This window comes from Saccostrea echinata, unplaced genomic scaffold, assembly GCF_033153115.1.
Source record: "Saccostrea echinata isolate AGI-Se365-2 ecotype Australia unplaced genomic scaffold, CSIRO_AGI_Sech_v1 ptg000010l, whole genome shotgun sequence".
Lineage (NCBI taxonomy): Eukaryota > Metazoa > Mollusca > Bivalvia > Ostreida > Ostreidae > Saccostrea > Saccostrea echinata.
In genome coordinates this window covers 4,473,804-4,498,989 of record NW_026889759.1, presented here as the reverse complement: position 1 = coordinate 4,498,989, position 25,186 = coordinate 4,473,804, and the positions used below count along the sequence as shown (strand labels likewise).

The 25,186-nt window shown below is 36.4% G+C and overlaps 1 protein-coding gene across 1 annotated transcript; it reads right to left on the bottom strand.

Annotated features, from left to right (window-relative positions):
• Positions 1-1,441: 1,441 nt before the first annotated feature.
• Positions 1,442-24,627, bottom strand: LOC133184205 (apolipophorins-like). The gene is made up of 36 exons (XM_061319153.1): positions 24,486-24,627; positions 24,039-24,101; positions 22,039-22,199; positions 20,575-20,823; positions 20,237-20,389; positions 19,889-20,087; positions 19,435-19,690; positions 19,042-19,207; positions 18,739-18,906; positions 18,476-18,625; positions 18,237-18,380; positions 17,679-18,107; positions 17,238-17,572; positions 16,915-17,097; positions 16,532-16,787; positions 16,110-16,257; positions 15,386-15,652; positions 14,898-15,155; positions 13,986-14,232; positions 13,608-13,833; positions 7,637-13,369; positions 7,208-7,540; positions 6,906-7,074; positions 6,580-6,764; positions 6,042-6,325; positions 5,806-5,953; positions 5,581-5,713; positions 5,184-5,458; positions 4,433-5,014; positions 3,904-4,308; positions 3,683-3,803; positions 3,383-3,577; positions 2,921-3,277; positions 2,454-2,749; positions 2,246-2,317; positions 1,442-1,738 (listed from the first exon to the last, which is right to left on the bottom strand). Exons 1-36 carry the CDS (start codon positions 24,535-24,537, stop codon positions 1,694-1,696), a joined length of 13,443 nt encoding a protein of 4,480 aa, XP_061175137.1. The 5' UTR covers positions 24,538-24,627; the 3' UTR covers positions 1,442-1,693.
• Between the last annotated feature and the right edge of the window lie 559 nt (positions 24,628-25,186).

The following is a 25,186-nucleotide window of genomic DNA, read 5'->3' as shown; positions in this document are numbered from 1 at the left end:
CAATAAAGTTTTACATAGGAAAAATCATCTCAAAAACAGCAAAGCCATGATTAGTCATATTTATATGGAAGCATCCTCAGGTATTGTAGATTCAAGTTTGTTCAAATCTTGACCCCAGGGGTAGGATGGAACTACTATGGTTGATCAAAATTTTATGTAGGAAAAATCTTGTTCAAGTGAATTAAGGGCCATGCCCTCTTTCAAGGGGAGATAAAAAAGAATTTGTGAAAATTTGGTGGCATCTTATAAAAATCTTCTTCTCAAGAACCAATGTACCACAAAAGTTGAAAATTATGTGAAATATTCACAACATAGTGTAGATTCAAGTTTGTTCGAATCATGACCCCCAGGGGTAGGGTGGGGCCACAATGGAGGATCAAATATATACAGGAAAAAAATTTTAAAAAACCTTCTGAAGAACAGCAAACCAGTTACAAGTCATATTAATATGGAAGCATCCTCAGGTAGTGTAGATTCAAGTTTGTTCAAATAATAACCCCCGGGGGGTGGGGGTTAGGGCTGTCACGGTTCCAAAATTTTTTGGGTCGGGTCGGTTCTGTAAATTTTCGGTTCGGTTACGGGTTTTTCGGGTCGGGTATTTACATCTATTTTAAACCTTAATTTCATGAATTTAACTTGAAAAATCTTTATTTGTTACATTAAATTTACATTGAAAACAAGTTTTAACCATGCGAACATCTAGACATCGGTGACTTGGCCTACTATTAGCCACAACCTGACCATTCCTGCTCGTTTTGATAATTATCTAATACTTCCGTGACAATTGTTTTGTCATGGAATGAAGTAGATTTCAGTTGTGATGTTTATTTATCACTGTTATCGTCATCATTCCTTTGATTTCAACGCCAATTTTTGTATTGAACAGACTCTGATATATAAACCAGACCCAAACCGAAATCCGGAAAAATGAAACCGGAACCGAACCGAACAACTTGGACCGCGGTTCTCGGTTATTTCGGGTACTTGTGACAGCTCTAGTGGGGGTGATGGGGGGTGTAGGGTTTGGCCCCAATATGTGATCGAAGTTGTACATAAAAATATATAGGGAAAAGAATTTTCTGATGAAGAACAGAAGGGCCCAGTTCCTCAGTAAGCATTGAGGCCCGTGGGCCTCTTGTTATTGAATATTATTGAATATTCCTTGGCAGGAATGTTTACCAACAGATGATAAATCTTTTTCTCTTTTAGAAATACTTGACATCATACTGAAGATGAAAAATATAGATACAATATATATTTCAGTAAAGATTGAATTCATTGCAATTTTAATCAAAATTGTTGTTGGAATTGAATATAACTTGAAATATCATAGTTTTTGTTACTGACAAACAGGGCATTTTCTGACCAATTGTGTACATTTTTTTTTTCAATACAGATTATAATACTTGTCATTGCTACAAACAAAATATAAATCATCATGTTTCAAAAATATTCTTTTCTTTATTAACAATAAACAATAAATAATGTCACAAATATATACAGGATTTTTATTTGGAATTCTTTGTTTATCATTGGTAAATTCATTATAAAAATAATAAATGATTCACAGGAATGTATAGTAAGAGTTGATGAGAAATGAGGACTGTTGTCATGGTGATGGGTGAAAACATTTGCATTGTTCATTGCAAAAATCACAGTGAAATCATTGTAATGTTTGTATACGTCATCACATTTATGCTGTTAGGACTGCCCAACCTTTCTTGGCATTCAGGAACTCCTATAAAAGATAAAATCATAATTAGAATTCCAATATAATGCAATTCCTGATTCGCAGACTCATCAATGCCAAGGCAGGAGAGCCAGGTGGAGTTCAGTCCGATGCTTCATATGATTGGTCAGCACTATTTGTGCAAAATCATGATTTTTGAGCCATTTCCATAAACCACTGGAATTAATGTTGGCTTAAGACAATGTCACATTGATGTATTACATTAATAGCATAGAAAATACGTCACAAAATTCTACATCAACAGTGTCGCTATATATGTCAAAATGGGCATAGATTCACTTCAGGGCAAATCACCCTGAATCGATTGTAGTCCACCTGGCCCTAGTACCACAGAGTACACAAAAGTAAAATGGAACAGGGAACCAGGCTAAAGTGCTCCCTATCATTGGTAGTGTTATAACTGGTGTACTACTAAATAATTTGTTTATTACTGTGCATTACATGGAGCACATAAAGGTCCTGATTTTCCCTTTGAGAGATAGGTGAATGTTTTACCTGAAATTGTTTGTTAATCTCTTGTTCAAGTGTCATTGGGTGTCTAAGTTGGCTCCACCAAAGACTGAGGTACTGTAATAGTGGAAATGACAGAACTATAATATAGGTCTAAAGGTCTTCAATTGTCACAGCAAATCATTTTATATGCAAGTCGCACAGCTAAACACTTTCAGAATTAAAAATTGAATTTTAATTAAATCTTACTCACATCTTTCATTTCTGAGTAACAACTTCTGCAGACTGATCTAGGAGCACCTGTTTTATCAGTCTCACACTGACAGACCTGACATTTAGTGGGGATGGAAGACTTGGCTACACGGTTACTGATGGTGTCAATGGCCATCTTCTGGTGTCGGACCTTCTTCAGAAGCATTGAGCTGGAATCAAAGATGGAACCATTGGAGAGAAGGGCAAGGTGGGAGCATGTGTCCATGGGGGTATCCATGTTATCTAGACTCTGGTCATTAGAGTTATGAAGGACATATTTCCTGTCACTGTCCACACCTGTTAAAAGATATTGTCATCATAAAACTGCATTCATGTGATTTACTGAATTTTGAAAAAAAAAAAATTTGTTTAAGGATTTAAAATGCATGTATATACATGTTAATCTGTTGGATAGAGAATTGACAAGCTCTAATCATGAAAATAGTAAGTTTAAAAGTGACTGCATACCTAAGATTTTCTGTTTAGGAATTCTGTTTCCGAGCATGAATTCTTGGTCTCTCAGAATGTGGAATCTGATACTTCTAGACTGGAGAATATGTCTAATTTGGTGGTATTGCATGGTTTTCATATCAGAACAGACTCCACATTGTAGAAGGATGATGTTCTTGACTGCACCAGCACGGAATGGATAATTGGCTGCCTCAAGGATTGCACTCAGGGTGTCTGTCTTGTGACTAGTGAAAGTGAGGCTTTCTACCCCCATGACAAACTTGGTGGGATCATTGAGTAATTGACCCTCCATTGTGTGAACATGAGAGCCCTTCTTGTTGAATCCTAGCAGTCCATACTTGTTGTTTGAGATGCCTACAACATGAATGAAATCAATATAGTAATTTTTTGGCTTACTTATGTTGTTACTATATTTAAAAGAAAGGAAGAGGTCATATTTTAGGGGAAAAAATGGCATACCAGTTTTGGTGAGTTCCTGTTCAATCTCATAGACCAGAGATCCAAGGTGTTTGGTAGTTTCTCTGTTGCATGGTTTCTCCTCCACAATGAAGACTGTGTCAGCAGACGAAACAGGCTTGTAATCATCAGTGAGTGAGGAAATCCTGATGGTCTCACCAGCCACAAAACTCTCCTCATTGGGAGCAACACACTGAACTGTGGGTAATTAACAGAAATAGTGAATCAAACTAGCAGGAATGGAAAGTTGTGCTGTAAATCATAAGGTGAATTGCTACAGCTTTTTTACTTTTTTGTACATACCACATTCCTTTGGAGGAGAAAGATGGACACCTTCCTGTTGACACTGATGGAGATAGAATCTGGCAGCAGCACAAGCATCTTCCTGGTTCAAGCACATCTCAAAGGCTTTGCCTGGACTCACCTGAAAAGTGCAAAAATGTTTGTAAATTTGTAAATATGGCAAATACTGACCAACATATATCTAACTTTTTTTGTAAACTCAAACGATTGTCAGAACTTACTTGTCTGAAACAGGGCCTGAGGACAGAATCTGAGGACTTGAGGACTTTGGAGCATTTGATGTATTTAGCATCATTAGAATCCTGGATGATGTCCACAGCATTGTTTCCATTGGGTCTGCATTTTTTGCTGACCTCCCAGCTATTGTAGAAGGAATCCTCATTCTTGACAATCTTGTTGTCAGATGTTGTCAGTTCATCATACTGTTCGTTGTTATAGGTGCCTAGCAATCCTGCCAGTTTGCCAAAGTACCAGCCGCTGACCTCTAGTTTAAACACATTGCTAGGAAGGTCACCAGTGATGACCAAACCTCGCCCAGTGTCCAGTTTTATCCAGTTTCCTACCCGTTCAAGACTCAGTTTATGGGAAATGTATGGGAACTCATGGGGCTTGTTGTCTATCTTAACCTGTAAATAGAATAAACAGATGAAAATTCATCTAATCATCAATTAACACTACATGTGGTATGATATTTTTGTTAAATTTTTTAAGGAATAAAAAGCTAAAAAAGTAACAACAACAGCAGCTTACAGTGAAGTCGGGGAAGATTTCAATTGTTTTTCCTTCAGCCAGAACCAGGAGAGATTCCATGGTGTTCTTGTTTGGCTTGTAGTTCATGATGACAGTGAAATTGTGGTTGACAAGATCACGTGTCAAGATGAAATTGCAGTCACCAGTGAAGTCAAATTTCTTTCCATCAAATGTGATGTAATGCCTGTTACCAGCAACATAGGCGTAGCCTTTGAAGGGAGGAATCCAGTCAATGGGGTTGAGGCTTGCAGGTCTAAATCTGTAGTAGATGTCCCAGAAGCAGAAATCAGTGTCAGGGATGATGGTCTGAACTCTTCCAGCAACATCCTTCATTACATTTCTGAATTTGGTAACTGGGATCTTGGGTAGGCGGTCAAGGGTTTCCATCTTAGTGGGGAGATAGATTTCTACCTCAATGTTGCCATTTTCAGGGTCAAAGGTGATGACTCTGGATTTGTCCAAACCTAATATTTTCATTTCAATAATGTCTTCAACAATGAATTTCTTGATATCACCATGCATCTGAGTGGCAATATCCATAAGTTGTTTTCTGATGGACAAAAATTCAAATTCCTTGGACAACTAAATTAAAGGAACAAAAAAAAAACCATTCTAAGTGCCATCTTAGTTTAAGTACTATTTAATCACAGTTATAAGCAGATAATATTTTTTTTAAAAAATCAAGGTTGAGTAGCAAGTGATTAAATTAACTTCGAAATTTTTATTGTACAATAAAATATGTCTTAGGTACCTCCTCATAGATCTCCTTCATGAGTTTTTGGAACTTGACAAAGTCTTGGTCCTTCTGGAGCTCATTGTACTTGGCGTTCACAACAGCTGTAACCTTGGAAACCACATCATTGTAGGGCTTCTTAATGTCGATGCCCTTCACAGCAGATTTGACCTTTTTGACATAGACACTGTAGTCTGGCATGTCGGGCATGTCTGGGAGTCTTTGAGAGAGAGCAGACACTTCTTGTTGTATTCTTTGGACATTTGGATGCTGCAGGATCAAGTCCAGTTTTTCTGTAAAAAGAGGAGCTTATTATATTTATATTTTTTAACAGACTACCTCTGTGCAAGTATTTCTGCTAAATCAATTGATTACTGAGAAATGTGTCTGTATTGTATTTTTGATGGAAACGTACGTGATGCAATAGTCTTTGTCTTCTTAAGAAGTTCTTGGATTTTCTGTTGAAGGAGACGGATGTTTTCTTTGATGTTGGATGTCATGGTCTTTACCTCCTTCATCATCCAACTATGAGCTTCTTTTTTGTATTCCTAAGTAACAAAATTTAAAAATAAGAAGGTTTTCACATCAACATCATAATTTTATTACTGTTGTAGACATCCACTGTAAATTTAATTCTTACCTCAAAATTGGATGACATATCATTAACCATCTTGGTGTATTTCTCAGCAAATGGATAGGTTTTGACTTTATTTGATAGTTCAGTGATTTTGGTCTTCATTTCACTATATGAAGTCTGCATTTGTCGGAGACCTCTGCCATATGCAACACTGCAAGAAATCAAAGTCATATTGCTTTCAGATATTCATATCGTTTAGTCATGTTCCAAATTCTAGACAGATGCTCAGCTGTACTTACATGAATTCCTGGATGGAGTTGTTAAAGAATTGGTTAAGGTCACCCAGGTAGAGATCATTATTTTTCTTCATCTCCTTAATTGTCTGCTTGATGGCTTTCAGTTCATCCTGGAAGTCCTCCACTTGTTTGGCAAGAGTTTCAGTGAAAGGTTTGATTTCTTCCATTAGTTCCTTGCTGAGTGTGGAATCTTTACCAGCTAGTTCACTAGCAATGTCGGTTCCCACCTCCAAAAATGCAGCATTAGCCTCTGTGGCATCTTTCATCATTCTCTGTGTGGTGAACTCCTAATAAAGTTAAGGTTTTGAAAATAAGATTCTATCAGGTACGTATATTTTGGTACTTGTTGTATAGTTGTTTGCAAGCTTATTTTAGAATCACTGCCATAAAACAAGAATATTCAAGAATCTGCTATGACTAATTATGTTTTTAAATAATCAGACCAGGAAGTCCACAACATAAAAGTGCATGATTGATTTAAAATATGCATAAAAATTTTAAGAACACACATAAATGTTGCTTAAAAAGAAATATATGTTACCATGGCATCAGCAAACATTTCTGGCCTCCAGTTGATCTTTGAGTGAAGGAATCTGGAGTCCTGAAGCTGAACATTGATGAGGGAGTCGGTAACCTGCTCAAAGTTTCCAGTTCTGTAGATCTCAACCTGAAGATCTTTCTTGGTTGGTAATTCTGCCTTCATGTGCAGGGCTGATCTTGGATTAGCTTATGATTAAAAAAATGAACTGTATTAAAATTTGTTACAAGGGAATACTCTATGTGTACATAAATTAATTATTTTCACCCAAAACAAGCATGCTCATGTAATATAACGTACAGTGTATTTGGAAATGTTTTGAAGAGTACCTGTATCATACTTGGCCTTGAGTTCAATACTTCGTTTATTCTTATCAACTTTGACTCTGAGTTTCTCAGACTGTCTGCCATTATCCAAACTGTCTACAGACACTAATAAAGGAGATGTGGATTCTACACGACCAATAACTCCCAAAGATTTGCCACTAGGCACATCCATCTGAAATATTTAACACATGATATACTATAGTAATGGTATCAATCAAATCAGAGAAAGGACAGGAAGCAAGGCTTAATTATAGCTGAATTTAGCTGAGGTTTTCTAGGAAGAGAAAATTCACTGCAAAACTCACATAAAGAGCAATCTCTTTCTGTATTTTTTTGATTTCCATAAGCATCTTCATGTTCTTCCTCTGTCTTTGGTTTGTGAGGTATTGCACACCAACTCCAAATGTATCACTCATGTCAGACTGTCCAGTGTGTCCACTCAGGGTAATGTCAAGGTTACTGTATCGCTGGGACATTCCTAAGGACCAGGTGTAATTGGAAGATTGGGATCCTGTAGAAATATCGTCTACTCGGACAGACATAACAATGTTCTTTCTCTTTTGAGGAGAATAAGAAAACTCAACAGTGCTTTCAAAAAGCTTCTTCTTTTTCTGAGTAACTGTGTGAATTGAGTACTCCTATAATGAAAGAAATAATTTGGATTAGAAACCGTGGAATAAAAAATATTTTTAAGCTAATAATTGCAAATTGAATTCTTTACCACAGATACATACCTTGTTGAAAGTAGGCAATTTGATGTCGATTTGGTGATCAATGTTTCGTTTACCAGATTTAGTCAAACGGATGCCAGCTTTTTGGTCTCTGTCAGAATCAGCATCCCAGTACAAAGTGTTCTCACTCCAGACAACAGGATTTGTATCATCATACTCATTGACCATTTCAATGGATCTTGATGGAATGACAACCTTTGTGGAATACTTCTTTTTATCTTGGTGAAGGTCAAATCCAGCTTTTTTGTTATTATCTTTGTCCCATGCCACCACCATCTTTGCTCTCTGCATGTTGGTTGTTCTGTGAAGAATTGCATCCAGGCCAACTGTTCTTGTTGCATGAACAGCCTCTATTTGTATTTGATTATGAAGGTCATTGTTATTGGCAATGGTTGCTTGACCACTGATCTGGACATTGCTGTTAATTTCCTCTCTGTTCCAATTTATGGTGGATTTTCCTGTGAAAAGATTGACCTCCTTCTTTAGATTGACTGAGTATTCCATCTGTCTAGGATGTCTGAAGATAATTTGATAATCATACAGCCAGTCTTCTTCAATCAAGAATTCAAATTCTTCATCTGCCTCCAAATATGTCTCTCCATTGTACTGTACAAGGATAGCTCGAGTGTTTCTCATGTGCTTTTCACGCAACTTGGAAGTTGTTTGGTCTTCCTTATATTTGAAACTCTTAAGGACTTCAAATGGTGTTTCAATTGTAAGATGTAGCTTAGACTTGCCATTTTGTCCCCGTAAGATAACTGAAGCATCAGCACTAATCTTTCTGACTGGATCCATGTAAGTTTCCACCAACATGATATATTCTTCACCTTGTTTTTGGCTAGTTAGACTAAATTGCCATAGTTGAGCAATTTCAAAATCACTTGTGAGTTTGCTAAAGAAGTCAATATCAAAAATTCCTAGTATTTTTTGTCTAACTTCCCAGGTTATGGTGGAAATTTTGTCAGAGGTGATGACTAGTTTACTAGAATAGGTCTCCTGTTTCTTAGTTGTAGTGAATGAAGCCTCAGAGTATTTGAATCCTTCATGTGGTGTCACCAACTTAGCACTGAATTGAAGGTTAGAAGGAATGTGTGAGAGGGTCATCTCTCCACTATATCTCATTGCATTTCCATAGGAAGCAGAAACTGAAGAGGAAATCAGATCATCAGTTACAGTGTTGACCACAGTGACCTGAATGTCTTGATGGTAAGTTGATTCTAGGCTGATAGAACAATCAATGTCTGGGAGGTTCACCTGGCATCTTGAAGATGTAGCCATGTTATGTTCTGATCCAAATTTCCAAGAGGCATCCAAAGTGCGTGTCCACTTATCTTGAGCTTGGTGAGAAATGGAGATAATTTTTCCTTCAGGCAGGTTAATAGTTATTTCTCCTACCATGTCATCAGTGTTAATTCTTGATCTTAATCTGGCCTTTTCAATGTCATCAACAGTCAAGTACACATCTGCAGTTTTGATAGCTGTTTCACCCATATTTTTCAGAACAAGTGTCAAGTCTGATGGGAAATCAGAATCATAGTATTCTTTAAGTGGATTGTTCTTGATATTAACTTCCATATTCACTGATGGAAGATCCACCGATACTGTTGATTTGGCAGAACTTTTCTTTCCATCAATGTTGGTTGAGATGGTGGTTGTGTATCTGTTACCCACTTTCCTGTTATTAAATTCTGCAGACACAGTGTTCATTGGTGTTGTTATGGCCCAGTTTACATTCATGGTTGGGAAGTCAATACTTTGAGACATAGAGCTTGTAATCTTCTTGTTGTCTCCATACCGGATTTTAAGATCAGAGGTAGATTTAGTGGATTTTACAGTAGCTCCAAAGCTTTCAAAATCTTTGTAAGGAGTGGTTACATCAACATTGGCATCAATCTTAGGGAAGTCTGCCTTGAATCTTCCATCAGCTGTGATCTTCTTTCCATCAGGATAAGTAATATCAATCTCTCCAGTATATTGGTCAGAGGGTTTATCAGTCTTAAGTGCAAAGGAAGCTGATTCATAATCTTTGAAAGATGTTTTTAGGCCAACATTGATATCCATTTTTGGAAGTTCTGCAGTGACTGTGCTAGCTAAAGATACTGTGTGTTTCTTCTCCATGCTGGCTTTTACTTCAGATTTATATTCATTGTTATTTTTCTTGTGTGTTGCAACAAGATCCATTTCAGTGTATCCTTTGAATGAAGAGTCAATTTTCACAGAGGCATGAATGTCATCTAGAGACTGTCCATTAAAATCAACAGATGTTCCTATGCTGTGGGTTTGGTATTTTCCAGAAACTTTAGTGGAGAATGCTAGAGGAACTCCAGCATGATCTAATTGGAAGTTTCCAGTATACTTCTCACCTGCCATGATAACAGTTTCATCAATAGTGAAAATGAGTTCGCTGTTTTTTAGTTTGTAGTTTGTGGTGGACTTCCATTGAGTATCAGAGCCCATGGAGAATTCTACATTGGTTGTAAATCCTCTCTTTTTCTGGTTCTGGTCTAGTTTGAATAAGATGTCCTCAGTATATGGTGTGTTCAATGTGGCTGTGGTTGCTACGTCACCTTTCTGTATATTGTGATTATAGCTTGCTGAAATCTTTTGGTCTTGGTATTGAACTTCTGCGACTGATTTAAAGTTGGTGTGAGGACCATCTTTGTTAAATGTTATTGTTGTTTTTTCCCATCCTTGAATAGGTGTCTGGAAAGTTTGGGTAAATGCTGTCAAATCAGTAGTATGGCTGAAAACAGTGTCAGATTCATATTTCCTCAGGTTGTGTGTGGTTTCCACGTGTGTTTGGAAATTATCAGATGATCCCTCATGATTAAATGCTAATTCTGCAAATTTAACAGCAGGGAAGGTAGTGGATAAGTTGATTTTTCCTCCAGTAAGTTTCAGAGAGTGAGAGGTTTCCAGATTGCTTTCGATGCTTGTGTGGTTGAAAATTCCTCTGATGTTGGTTCTGAGGTTAGGGAAGGTGCCACTATGAGAAAAGCTAGCCTCAGCAATTTTTAGAATTGGGAATGGAGTCTTGATCATAGCTTTTGCTTCAATATCTCCAACAATATCAAAAATGGTCTCAATTTCAATTTTGTCTTTATTTGTGCCATAGATTAATTGTGTCCTTATGTCTTTCCATGTTTTGCCTTCATGGTTGAATTGGAAGTCCACTGTTTTGTATCCTCTCATTGGACTTTCCATATGGAAAGTTCCATACACCTTAGGCTCAAGACCAAATGTAGTGTCTACAAGCATTGTCTTTCCTCCATCGTATTTGATTTCAGCATGATTATCAAAAGCATTGACATCTCCATTTTGTCTATAGCTAATTGTTGCTGGTTCCTTTCCAGGAATTTTGACAGTGAATGTTCCTTGAAGGTTTTTAGGCTTAGCAACATATGATCCACTGACTTCTACTTTCTGGGTAGGGAGGTATTCCACCATAAAGCTGGACTGCCGTGCTACTACGCTGTACTGGCTCAGGAGCTCAGCTCTCATGTAAGGGTATTGTGGGAAAGGTGTGTCCAATCTGAGTGATCCCTTGGTGTAAAGTTTGTCATAACTCCAATCAGAAGAGGCTTGTATTTTCTTTACAAGAGGGTTGATTTCAAAATCAAAGTTGGTTGTGAACTTTTTCAAGTCTCCTTTGAAGAAGATTCCTGTTTCAAGCCTTTGGAAGGTTGGGAATGGAGAAGTGAGATATACACGGGCTTTCTTTTCTGTGACCAAGTTATAGATGCCTCCAACTGTTATCTTTTGCATGGGAGCATATGCTACGCTACCTTTTGCTTCCCAGTCAATGCCGTTTAATTTATGGCTTGCATCTACTTCAATTTTCTGGGCACGTGGGAAGGGAGTAGTCAAGGTAAATTTGCTTTCTAGATTGTTCAGAATATCAGAATGAGTGAAAGCAGCAACAATCTTCTGAGCAGGGTTCCACTGGATCTCCAAGCCAGATTTGATTGGCATGGTAGCACTTTTCGCAAAAGACTTCAATTTAAAGTCTTCCATGTATCTACTGCTCACTGTCAAATCCACATTAGCTTCCCCTACTTGCCTACCATACTTCAAATCAACTGTACCAATGTTTTCTCTGTCAGCTGTAATTCTGCCATAGGTCTTGATAAATCCAATCTTATTTTCATGCTCAAAATCAGCTTCCACTCTTCTCAATGTGCTAGATGGGACATTCATTTGGAATCTGCCAGTGATCTTGTGATTTGGGATGGTTTGGATATTTCCTGTAAGTTCTGCATTGAAGGTTTGACTCTTTCCCCATTTGATGTCAGCAGTGCTTCTGATATCACGGTCAGTGTTTCTGTGTGTCCATTGGAGAAACATGGTATCATAAGGTCCCTTGATGTCATAGCTTCCTCGGCTCTCCAACTGCCAACCAGTCAGCTTGTTGTCCATATTTATCTTGTACAAGTATTTATCATTGTTATGAGTGACTACAGCATGAGAGCTCACTTTCTCAAAGTTGTCTTGATGTGTGATGTTGAAAATGATTTTCTCATAATTTAGGATGCTGGATGAGAAGCCAATGTTTCTTGTAAACTCTCTTCTGTAAAGCTCAAATGCAGTAGTTTCCCCATTGGTTTCAATGTCAACAAACTGATTGTTTCCCCAGGAAACTTTCAAGATGCCACTCTGTGACTTCTGGGAAGAGGAGATCTGGTTGAGTAGGATAACACGAGGATTACCAACATCTTTGAATGGAGTGCTCACCTTGACATCTAAGTTCAGATCATCAATCAGTAGAGGATACTTTGTTGAGGCAGTAGCGGAAACTGTTTTGCCTTTTGCCCAGGTTATGCCACCTATGACCTTATACTCAGTTTTTGAGTAACTGTTGCCAACTCTTAGTTTATATTCCTCAAAATTTTTAAAGGATGATTGAATAGATATTGTTGCCTCTGAGACTCCTCTGTATCTCTTGCGATTGTCAAGAAGCTCCACTTCTGCAAAAACTCTCTGCCTTGGACTCCATGAGACAGAAGCAGATGTCTTATAATTATAATTGGCTTTAATGAGGTTCTTGAGCTCACCAGCAATTTTCTGACCTGGATACTCTAAGTTGGTGAAAACATCAAAGTCCTTCAAGCTGTTCACTCTTGAGATGCATTGTACCAACACTCTCTTGTCTGCATCCCTGATTGCGTCCCAGCTCACATCCACCTTACCAATGCACTGACCTCCTTTTTTTCCTCCTTCAAGCTCCATAGTTACTTTACGAGCAGGATACTGAATATGGGACATGAGTTTGCCATACTTATGTGGTTCATACTCTCCTGAGGCCATAACTGCGTACTGATCATTACCATGGACGACTGTTAGATCAATTTTTGGGGTAGTGTAGCTGATGTCTGTAGAAGCACTTACGGAGATTGGCTTCTGCTTGTAGATCTGGAAGTTGGATTGAACATCAATTGAGGTATTGGATTTCTGAGTGTACTCGCCTGCAATGCTGGATTTGGCACCCTTTTGGTGTTGGATAATCAATTTTATTTTGCCTTCCTTGTTTGTTTTACGTGAACCAGCAGCCTCTACCACAATATCTCTTCCAGGGTAAGTTAAAGTTGCTTTTCCACTATATTTTGGAAATTTCTTAGTTGCATCTTCCAGTTTCAGTGAAGCAGTAACTGTGTTTTTGTCCTCATAACGAATGGCAAAATTTGATTTGATGGTCTTTTTTGTGTGCGAGTGTGAGCCTGAAATGGCAGCATCTAGATCCTAGTAAAAATATATTTTTGATGTTGAATAAAAACAAAGGATACATTGCTTTTAATATATTACCCAGAATTTGGGTGTTTCAACATCAATTTTGCAATAGATTTTCAACTTCTGTGAAGTTCTAAAAGTGCCTGTTTCCTACTTGGTAGAATTTTGAAGCATGGGTGAATTTTTAGGGAAAATATGCTCAGTTCATGTTTCAAAATGTAGACAAGTTCAACCTTAAAATATGACTTACTGCAGGTTTATGTGAGAGAGAGACATTGTAGCTGATGGTTGCACCATTCTTCTTGAAGCTGTATTTGCTAATACCATTTAAAGTCACCCTCTGCTTGTTCACTTTGCTAGTGTAAGTTCGGCCATAGTCAAAAGAAGACTTCAGGTCTGCAACCTTGTTATAACGATTGGTAAATTTTACTGCCAAGAGGTTGTTGTATTCAGAAAATTTTGATGACTTGAAATTCCTGAAAAAAAATCAGGCAGTGTTTAATAATGTGCTAGGGAAGGAAATGCTATTGCAGTAAAAATATTTTTGTAACAGTGAAAAATAATGAAGGCTTCATGAGGAAGACTGTTTGAATGTTTTCATTTCATTAAAGTTGCTTTGGTTACTCACGAATTGACAACAATATTGTTCAGTGTCTTGGTGCTCTTGTTCACAATCTTGCTGTTGTAGGTGAAGCTATCCTTTGCCCCTTTGAAAATTCTGACAAAGTTGTAGTCAGCTTTAACTCTTGTGGTGAAAGCCACTGGCTTCTTATCAATATTCACTCTCATTCTCAGGCTGGATTTCTTGGGTCCTTTGTAATTGGCTTTTGCTCTGTACAAAACTCGTTTTCCTTTTTCAATTTTCTTTACATCACCTTAAAACAAAATAATTAACTACAGCTTTTTAGTTTGAAAAAAATAGCTGTCTGAACAATGTTTTTTCCTTCCTATTTTTATTCATTTCTTGTTAGGTTTAATTTTTTTCTTCCTCAATAGGACACCTGAGTCTCTAATGTTTTACTGTTTTAAGTCTGATGTGGATTGTTTTTATGTGTTGTCATGCATTGTAGTGAGAATTCTCTTCTGTTGTGCATAAACTTTTCAAATTTACAACTTTTTCAGAACCACTCAGTGAATTCCAACCAAACTTGCCACATAGCATCCTTGGGTGATGTGAAATCAGATTTTGTTTATAAGTATGTTCAAAGCATGACACCTGGAGCAGGGTCACAAAAGGAAAATGTGCAGGAAAAAATTTGTTCCTCCACTTGAATATTATTTTTTTAAAATTCTAACCTAATGCAAACACAGAATGAAATATTACTCTGATCCATAGGTTCTGTTTTAATGTTACTTACAACCCACTCCCCCCACCTTTTTTGCAAAGATGGACTAAATATAGGCATTGAAAATTGGGGCTTAGTCCACAAACATTTTTTTTGGTTGGTTTTGCCCCCCTCCCTTTCAATTTGCTTCTGACGTCTATTAATTTTATCCATTTATAAGCCTCCCCCCTTTTAAAGGATATTTTGTGTATTACCTTTAACCATAACAGCGGAACTGAACACTTTGTCCAAGGTCAGGTCAACTTTTGCGAAGGTTCCTGGTTCTCCAACAAGAGATCCACGCACACTCATAAGGTCCTTTGTAGGGGTCTTGATGAGGACTTTTGGATAAATTATCGTCTTCTTCTTCTGTTCATTAATCTTTGCCATGATTTCTGCTGAATACTCCTTCTTTTTCTCATAGTTAAACTTGGCAGAAATTCCTTTGGCTTTTGGTGTATTTTTTATGTCAGCTGCACAAAGTAAAAATACATAATACAGAGATATATTTTGGAATGAGGCAATCAAGGCAAAATATGGCTTAACAACCTTCTTGGAGGAGAAATTTTTTTTACTTAGCATTATTTCAATAATATTTCAATTGGATTTTTCCAAGTGAAATTTCATTTTAATGAAAAGTAAATCACAATAACTTATATCTAAAGCAATTTTCTTCTGGAACCCTTGATGACACGAAGCATACCTTCAATGGTGATTGGATCATCCTGAATTCCCTTTAGGACAATGGTAGAATCCAATGTCTGTTTTTGTTTTGAGTATTCAACATTCACACTTCCATCAAGATTAATTGGTTTGGCTTTAGGGTAGGAGATGGTCATTTTAGGCTTATACCTGGTCAAAGAGCCTTTGGCATTAATTCCAATAGAAGATTCAAATCTGTATTCCTGGGTACCATCAACAGTGGCCAGACCATTCAGCTGCTTCTCTTTCTTTCCATCAACTAAACTTCCTGTTGATGAAAGATAAAAAAAAAATACCCCACTTGTACAATTCAACATACCATGGGCATCATGGAATCCATCAAAGTTTGAATTTTTCAAACTTTTGTACACGTATAAAGTAAAATGTACAGTAAAACATGCCAGGGATGGACAATTTTGCTTCATTATAAACATAATTTGTTATCCATTAATTTAACAATACATTTTGAAGCCAGGGGGAATAAAAATCACTTCACTGTAAGCATCAATTCATTACAAGTGTGTTCACTACAAGTGTGTTTTACTGTATTAATGACTTTTGTTTTTTTTGTCTTTAACTAATGTTGCCTTTTTAAATTCTACACAAAAGAGTAAAAAAAAGGCTTTCCTTTGAAGAAGTGTAACTTAATTTTGGCTAGGCCTGTTGTGAAGTGAAAATCGGAGAGAAAGAAAATTGATCTCTGAGAATTAAAAGATTTTACCAACCTGTGAATGTGGCCTTCTTCCATGGAGAGGTCAGACTCATTTCCAGAATTTTCGAATCTTTCTTCACTTCAAGTTCAAATCCTGTGGCTCTCTCCATCTTTGATCCAGGTGTGTCATAAAACACTTTAAAGTTCAGCAGTTTCTTGTTCTATAAGTAAATAAAGTTTTCATGTAAATAGCAATATTGGCCTTACACAGTTTTTTAAAAGAATGAAGATATGATACAATTTTACAGAAGAGTAAATCTTATGTTTGAACATAATTTTCTTTCATACAACTATACTTCTAAAGCATTTACATTTTAATGATTTTTTTTAATAAATGTAGAATAAACATTGCTTATAAAATAATCACTTGTAGCAATGTTTTACATGTGTACAAATAGTAATGAGGTGATGCAAGTAAGACTTTGGTGTATTTACATTAATCTTTTTGATTTCCAACTGATATCCTTTGTGAGTATCTCTCTTGTGAAGAATGAGCACACCATGTGCTGGGCCATTCAGTGGGAAGAGGGGAGAGTTGTCCTTGGCACGGGGATGAGCAACGTCTCCGCAGACCTCCAAACCAGTCAATCTAACAATTGTGTGTCCTGAGCAGAATTTCTTGGTGACTATGTCGTCTGCAGCAGGCACCTGTTTCTTTTCCTGGTCTTTGAAAACCATGAACAGGGCAGACCTGAAAGTCAAATAAAGAATTGATTCAGTTTTACTGTATTTCAACAATACTTTATTATCGTAAAAAGACACCATGTGTTCTAGTCATTGTGGGGGTTTTTTTCTCATACACTATACTTGTTTCTTACTTGACAGTGATGATTTCTGACTTAGTCTTTGGAACATCAACATTGAAGATGTATTCCTCTTTATTCTTGATCTCGATCTTAGTGCTGACCCCAGTGCTGGAGTGGAGGGTGGAGGTCATCTTAATTCCACTCTTGGTAAAGTAGGCATCCACACTCATCATGGAGGCAAACTCAACTGCTCCACTACAGGGATAAAATGTTATAATTTAAAACCCTGCTCCTTATATATGACCTAATGTGAAGCCATTCTGAAGTAAATGTTTCAATTTTCAAAAAAGAAAAGGGGAGGGGGGGGGGGGGTAATTGTCTTGTATTTTTAATACCTTGGTTCAATAATTCCATCAATAAGAATGCTTTTATGTGGCTTCGTCATGTCAATGGTGGCTCTTCCTTTAAGATCCACACTGGCAGTTCCATTCACTGTTAGATTGAGGGGAAGACCAATAATGGTGGGTACAATGATACTGCTGTCCAAAAACATGCTACTTTTGGTGTAAGAGATTTCATTTCCTTTAGCCAGTTCCTGGAACATTTCCAGGAAGTTGAAACTTGATCCTGTAGCCTTTGGTGCAGACTGTCCAAGTCTCTTATAGAAAACTTCATTTCCAAACACTCTTGCATACATGGCTCCTTTCAGTTCTTGGACTTTCTTATCAAACTAGAAGAAGTAAATCAAATACATTGTTAAGAGGATGGGATTGAAATGGGGTTATAAGAGTTGTATCAATGCAAATTAATATTTTTTATTTTTAATTTAGACATACATTTTTGTCAATCTTTTGCAGTTTCTTCATTTTGATGTCCTGGTGGTCCTTCTCGTCTGGAGTGATGGTTCCATCCTTGAAGTATCCAGCTGGTCCAAAATAGGATTCCAAAAGATAATCCAGGCCCTCAGCACGTCCTCCAATCTCAAGCAGATTCACTGAATGTCCAAACATCTCAACAGATAAATTAGCTGACACTGACCGAGGGATGAAAGAATCGGGTGACCAGATGAGGTTGCTGTCCAACATTCCTCCAATGTTCAGGTCTTGTGAGTAGTGAGACCATTCATAGTTTCTGGAGAACTTGCGTTTATCGAGATCAAATTTTTTAGGGAGGTCTTCACTCTCCAACATAGATCTGACCGTTTCCTTGTAGGGGCTTGAGGATTCTCTTAAGTTCATCAAGTGTGTCCAGACAAAGCTGCCGACCTTTTTAAAACAATATTTTCCATTGTCATTTAAATTGGTCTTTCTCTAATAATCATTAATGTATCAAATAAACATAGAATTAGTCAGTCATATTATTGGTCAAAATACATGTAACAGTATAAAACTTACTTGGTTAACCTCCTCTGATAGGAGTGTTTGTTTGACTTGTTGAAGGACAACGTCATTAGGACATTTCATAACCTGAAGATAAGCAGCTAATCGCAACTCAGAGTCTTCATCAGCATTACGGAACAATGCAATCAAGTTATTTCTCTGTGTTAAAAAAGATATGGATTAATAAATATTGTAAATGTGAAAATTCTGATAAAGCTCAGAAAAATATCATGAAAGATTAATTGGAGGCCTACATCAGCAGCACATGACATCCTTCTGTAGGCTTCGACTGCTGCTACTCTCACTCCCATAGAGTTCTGTTTTCTGGAGAAGCACTGCTCTAAGATGGGGACAAATGTCTGGGTTTGTTCAATGTTTCCAATGGCTCTCAGAGTCACAAGAATCTGTCACACAAAAATCCAAATGTTAGCTTACACAGATACTCTGATGTTCATCTATTATTTTGTTTAAAAGTTTTTTGGTTTTTTTTTTTTTAATATGAATGAGGGTGACTGACCTTTTCCTCATTAGAGCTGCTGCAGTCTCTACCAAGGTTAGCTTTAAGTTTTGTGAGGATATCTTCGATGTCTTTGTCCTGTTCACAAGACTGTTTTTGGCAGTATGTATTCAAAAGGGTGGATAGGGGAAGCAGTATTTTGGTGCCATGGACTGTGTTCATCATTTTCTGAAGAAATAAAGTTTTTGGGGGGAAATGGAATTTAAATATATATATATTTTTTAAAATTAAATATTCCATGGTTCTTTATTTTTTTTGCACAAAGTCTGTTTCTGGTTTAATGGCAATGACATTTGGACTTACAGAAATTTCAGTAAGCATGTCTTTGGTGGGATGCTGGATAAAGGACAGGGAGACCAGCCAAGATTCAGTGAGAGCACCAGTTACATCATTGTTCATAATGAGCTGAGTAATCTGCCTCACTGCAGCTCCTGTTCCAACCATTGGGATGGCATCCATGTAAAATTTCCTGGAATAATTAATCCATTGCTTGAAACAACTGTGAAAAATTCAGTAACTTTTCTTACATTGAAATGCTTTTTTTTTTCAAATGGCTGTAAACAAATTACATTTTCTCTCTGTGTGCATTTAAGTCTTATGCATGTAAAACTTTCTTGATCTAAGTAGTCATGCCAAATTCAAGATTGATCACTCCCCACCCCACCCCACCACCACCAGAGAATCTGTTGAACTTACTTGGTTCTCTCCATGTTGTTTGGGCAGAAAGAGGTAGCTTTGATTTCTTCAAAGATTTCAGCCATTGATGTGGCATCTAGTCTTTTCATAAGCATGACAAGTTGAGCAAACAGATCTGGGGTCTCTGGTCTGATTCCATTCTCTGTAGACAGACACAGTTCCTTAAGTTTGTCCTGCACCTGCTTCTTAGTGGAGATTATGGACTTTTCTCCATGTACCTGACTGAACAAGAGAGTGTCTCGTCTGCTAACCTCAGCTGGAGAAAAAAAAAACTCAAAAGATAATTTGAGATCTTTTTTCTTCTTTAACAAGTTTTACTGGTGATAATTAGTTTTTTTTTACTACCTTGCACTGCATTTAATAATTCTTTTTTTACCACCTTGAACTACCTTTAATTAGTCTCTTTTTTACCACCTTGCACTACCTTTTGATTAATAAATTGCAATGCTCTTACCCATTCTAGATGTAGTTCCTGTTGACCGGGAGACAAATTTGAGTGACTGTGTGACTTCTGTCATTGCTCCACTGTCTCCTTTGGAGAAAGGTCTAAACATGTGGATTTCATGACACAGAACACTTTCCATGTGACCGTCTGTTGAGATCTTCTGCTCACATTCATGGGTACTGTTCATGATGGGAAGTGACTGAAGACTCTGCAAGAAAGAAAAGTATCAGATTGTATATTGTCTGTTTTCTCACACCCCCAACTGGGTCATCGAAGTCTTGCTTTTTATGATTGTATGTTGGAGAGAGGATGGCATTTCTGATTGTATGTGGAAGAGAAGACCAGTTTGATACTTACAGAGGGGACCTCATACAGGATGGACCCCATTGAGGTATCAAATCCATGACGTTCTAGGCATGTACTGATGTCCTTGGACTTAACAATGGACACTGCCTTCCAGCCTTCCTGTTTTAATTTGTACTGAGTTCTACACTTCCCAGCAACATCAGTCTGTTGATAAAAAAGTTTTTTTCCATTAGAAATCATGAGAAAGAATATCACATTTTCTTTAAAATTTTTGCATCAGCAAGTAACAAGAGTACATAGTACATGCAATGTTCTTACAGGAAATAACAGAGAAATAAAGCAATTGTACTAGGACTCTTTAATACAGTATGGAGATATGTAGAACTCACCTCAACAAGATCTTGTTCAGATTTGAAGGAGTCCATGGTGTTCTGTAGTGAGGATAAGATACCCTTTTTGATGTTAAGGACCCATGCACTTTCCTCTGGAAGAGGACATAGCTCTTCCATGATGCCATCTTGGAAGGAGAAGCGAAGAGGATGGTCTTCCAAAGCCTTTTTGAAGTCCCTGGATTGTGTGTCAGTCAACAGTCTCTGTGGGTAGTTAGGATCAGATCCAGACAGAACAACGTCTTCCAGCTATAGTGCAAAACATTTCCAAGTTATGGTTGCATAAAAAAAAATCATTGATACAGTTACATCAAGACTGACCAGCCCTTTTTTGCTTAAATGAATGGTGCTTGTAACCCCCCCCCCCCCTTCTCCTCCAACCACAAAAACAAATAGGAGGTATGAAATTGCATAAACTGCCAATAATCTTAGGTATTGCCAAAAATGAAGTCCATTGGAAGGGGGGGGGGTTAATTTTGTGAATGATAATAAATCACTGTATGCACATTTATAGTGGGGAAAAAAACTGTCAGTGCTGTGATTTTTTTTTAAAATGATATACAATGTATACTGTATAAAACGTATTACATTTAGCTTTGTGTTCTATTTAGCGCCTTTCGCGGAAAAATCCGTCACAGCTAAATCATAAACATCGCTAAATGTATTGTTTATGTATTCTTATAAATATCACACCCAGAAGACCCTAAATCGAAAGTACACTAATTGGTAGAAAAACCAATATCCGCTAATATTATACTTTTCATGTGAATAAGTTGATTCTGATTCGTCCAGAAACATTTGTTAAAAAAACACTATTACCCGCTGAATAATGAAGCTGTCCTCCAGACATTGCTTGAGGACGGGTGATATTCGAAAAAGTATTGACTGCGCAGAATTTATGCGCACAAGGTTCATTGTAATTTGTATATTACATTCAGTATGATATAATAAATACTGCATCTAGTTGAGTGTAACATTGAAATGTTTCACCCCAAGAAAACCGTTGTCAACCGAGGCTGCGCCTCGGTTGACAATGGTTTTCTTGGGGTGCCTCGGTTGACAATGGGTTTTTTTCACCCCAAGAAAACCATTGTCAACCGAAGCTGCGCCTCGGTTGATAATGGTTTTCTTGGGGGTGCCTCGGTTGACAATGGTTTTCTTGGGGTGAAAAATTTCAATGTTACACTCAACTAAAATTTCAGTGTTTCACTCATCTACATGCAGTATTTATGTAAATATCGTACACAATAAATACGATACAGTTACAGGTTGTTGATCCCCCTGCCATCCCATTCTATTTCTCTTGAAATAACACTGTAGCCCAGTTTGCTACTTTCGGTGTTGCGGAGTAAATCATAGCAAATGCTTTTAAAAAAGAATACTGTACACAGAAAAACTTTACATTTTGGTTCATTCCCTTCAATTCAAAATACGCCGAGTAGGGATAGGAGACAAATCGTGTACCTTGAGTGAAAGTTCACATTTGGAGAGAACTTCGACGAGAACTGTAGCTGTAAACTTCAGTCCGGCCTGGTCTTTACTGCCGCTGTTTATACTCGTCTTTGTTTCTCCTTCATAAGTAAATCTATATGTCTCTCCTGTTACGTATCCAAACTTACTCTTCTCTGAAAATGAAAAACAGTTAATTACATTTATTTAGAATTATATTAACACTCTGTTTTAGGCTTTTACTTGTTGGACCAGTATATTTAAGTTTAAAATTGCAATAAATAAATAATTTGACGTTAATTATAAGTTGTGAACTGTAGTTGTGCAATATACATATTACTTTTAAAAAAATTAATTAATTGAGAAGTGTATAAGAAAGAATAATGGTTAACGAATATACAATCACACAACGAATTTCTCTGTATATTGGTGTCGGCTAGCAGTGAAATTAAATTGACGATTTCATGTTCTAGTCAATAAAATGTTCTCTCTTTTTTTCTAATGAAGAATAACTTTCAAAAAATGTTTAAGGACATGGGGTACAAAAAATTATGTTATAGAAACCTGTAAAATAGTTTGTATCGACTTAATTATTGCTAAAACACATATTTATCATGAAATTTCCCCCATCAAACCAGCCTTATTTTTTTTCTTTCTCCCCAAATCTATATTTTTGTAAATGTCGATTGAAATTCAATGCAAAAACATGAAAAAAATGAAATCCCCCAAAATAAATATAAAAGAAGGCGGGCAAACAGGACGTGCAAAATGCCTATAGCTTCAAATGTATAAAAAGCAAATTCATTTTTGTAAACTTAGTGAACTAAATATTTAGAGCAAAGTTCTAATTATTGAAAGGTATGAAATAATAATAATATAAACAAAACTTTTCTACGGAAAAATTCTCTTGCCAGAAAATTAATTTATGGTGAAAAATTTTGATTTCTAGAAATTGAACTGAAGCAATAAAAATCGTGCATAATTGTTTTTTTTTTTTTTTTTTCAAATTATTATTGTTAATCGTTTTTCTCTAGAGATTCTCACGTAAACCACTACACCATACACCTTGAATACATGTATGTAACTGGGCTTAAAGTGTATTTTTAAAGTAGACAGAGACCTTGCTCCCTGTTTTTGTTGAACAAAATATGTATATTTTTAAAAACATACTTTGAAGACATACTTAAAAAATGGAGCTAAGACTCACTTATATAGAACAATTGTGTTATTATATGAAGAAATAATAATTTTTGCCCTCTTTGGGCTTTTGTGTGTGTGTATGTGCATGCTATTTTATAGACATGGACGAATAATTTTAACATTGTGAGATTGTGGCAAATTTTGGAGATTTTATGCGAAAATATACATTAATGTTAATGTCAGTCAAAAGCTCATTGAAACTTGTGTTGTCTTTTAATTGCCATACTGACTTTAAATAAAGTTTATCTTATCTTAACTGAAATAGCAAAATATTATAATTGATATATAATATTTCACTTTCTGGTTTGTCGAACAGGCTTGTTCACCCATCTCCTTTACTCTAATCTACAACCTAACAAATTAATTTGAACCTTAAAATTAAAAAAAAAAAAGCAGGTATGATCAAATCCCCACTTTCTCTGAATTTTGGGTATCCCATGACCTTAAAATGAACAATCTAGTGTACTGTGATCATGTGACTTTTTTCCCCAATCGAATTTCAGTCAGGTCGAGTAATCACTCATTTGCATATTTGATTGAATTCCAAGTGACAGTAAATTTTATCACTAGAATTCGAATTATCTTATCACCCTTTCTTTTAGGCGAATATTGATAAAAAGTTTCCTAAAGAGTTGAATAGTGATTTAAATCATTCTTTTTTTTTTTCTTTTTGAGGGTAATGCACATAATTTTCAAAAAAAGTTGTACTTGAATTGAATGATCAATTACCAAACTGTTGATAGTATATGTAAATGAATGCATTTATATTTTGTTAGTAAATTCATAGTTTATTTTTACATCATAAGAAACCTTACCTGTACATTGTTTAGCACACGACGTTTGCCCTAACAAATCAGATCTGAGATTCTGCACTGGTCCTGTGCGAAAACAAAGAAAGCCTCCTTAAGATAATGAATATAAATGTTCATTTTGCACTTCTCTGAAGTAACCCATGTATTTTCTTCCTTAATTCACAAATTAATCGTAATTAATCCACTCATTGCAGTCATTTAGTGTATTTCTCCAAAGTAGTTGGTATTTAGATTTTAGGATGTCACTTTTTAAGTCATCCATGATAGCATTCAGAAACGTACAATCTTTTGAATTTCAAATTTTCTAACACCAACTTATTGTAAGCATCATGCAATGTAAAGACAACTTTGTATATATATCTCTTTTAATATATGTTTAAAAAAGAATTTAAATTTTTTAACATAATTGAAAAGATCAAAGAAAAAAAAGGATTATTACAAAATACTTACCAGCTTGCGACCCCGCTACCAGGGACAAAAGAAGAATTAAGCGATAATCCATGTTGTCGCTTCGAGCGACATCAAGCTATGTTTGATACAACAGAATCTACCGTGTTTATAAGTATATCAGCTGATTGATGTGTCAGGGTCCAAACTCCAGCATCTGCGCATACAACCACAATGGTGCTGAAGCACATCTAGCTAAGTACTCAGCACTATTCTTGGATGTTTATCAAAACTGTTTGTCAGGATCGCAATAGAGTAAAATTCGTTTACGTAAACATGATTATGTAGAAAAACAATTTATAAATTTCGACCCCATTTTTTATTTTTTATTTATTTTTGATGAGGATTGGGCATGATAGGATAGGTGTAATATTGTACACGTGACCATCATGTTGACCTTATCCGATTGACATACTTTTTGCAGCTCATCATCTGAATGCATGTTGAATTATCACGTTCAAAAGTTGCACTCTAAATTTTTTTTGGGGGGAGAGGGGTTATTCCAGACGGAAACAAAATCGTCCGGCTACATCAACATCTTCCTCTCCGTCAAAAGTATGTTTCGGAAAAAGAAGAAATGACTATGAACTTTTTTTTCAAAAAGATAAAAACACAAATAAAAGTCTACAATGTATGCGATTTATTCGAGTAATAAAAGTTCTTAGTATTTAATGAAATGCAGATATTTGCTTGAGGTGAACATT

Bases quoted from the DNA above. Each gene is read 5' to 3' on its own strand.
- LOC133184205 (XM_061319153.1), bottom strand. From the start codon at position 24,537: ATGGATTATCGCTTAATTCTTCTTTTGTCCCTGGTAGCGGGGTCGCAA. The intron at 18,626-18,738 runs GTCAGTCACCCT...TTTGTGTGACAG, and splicing joins GCAGCTCTAATGAGGAAAAG to ATTCTTGTGACTCTGAGAGC. The intron at 13,370-13,607 runs GTAAGTCATATT...TATTTTTACTAG, and splicing joins CTCTCTCACATAAACCTGCA to GATCTAGATGCTGCCATTTC.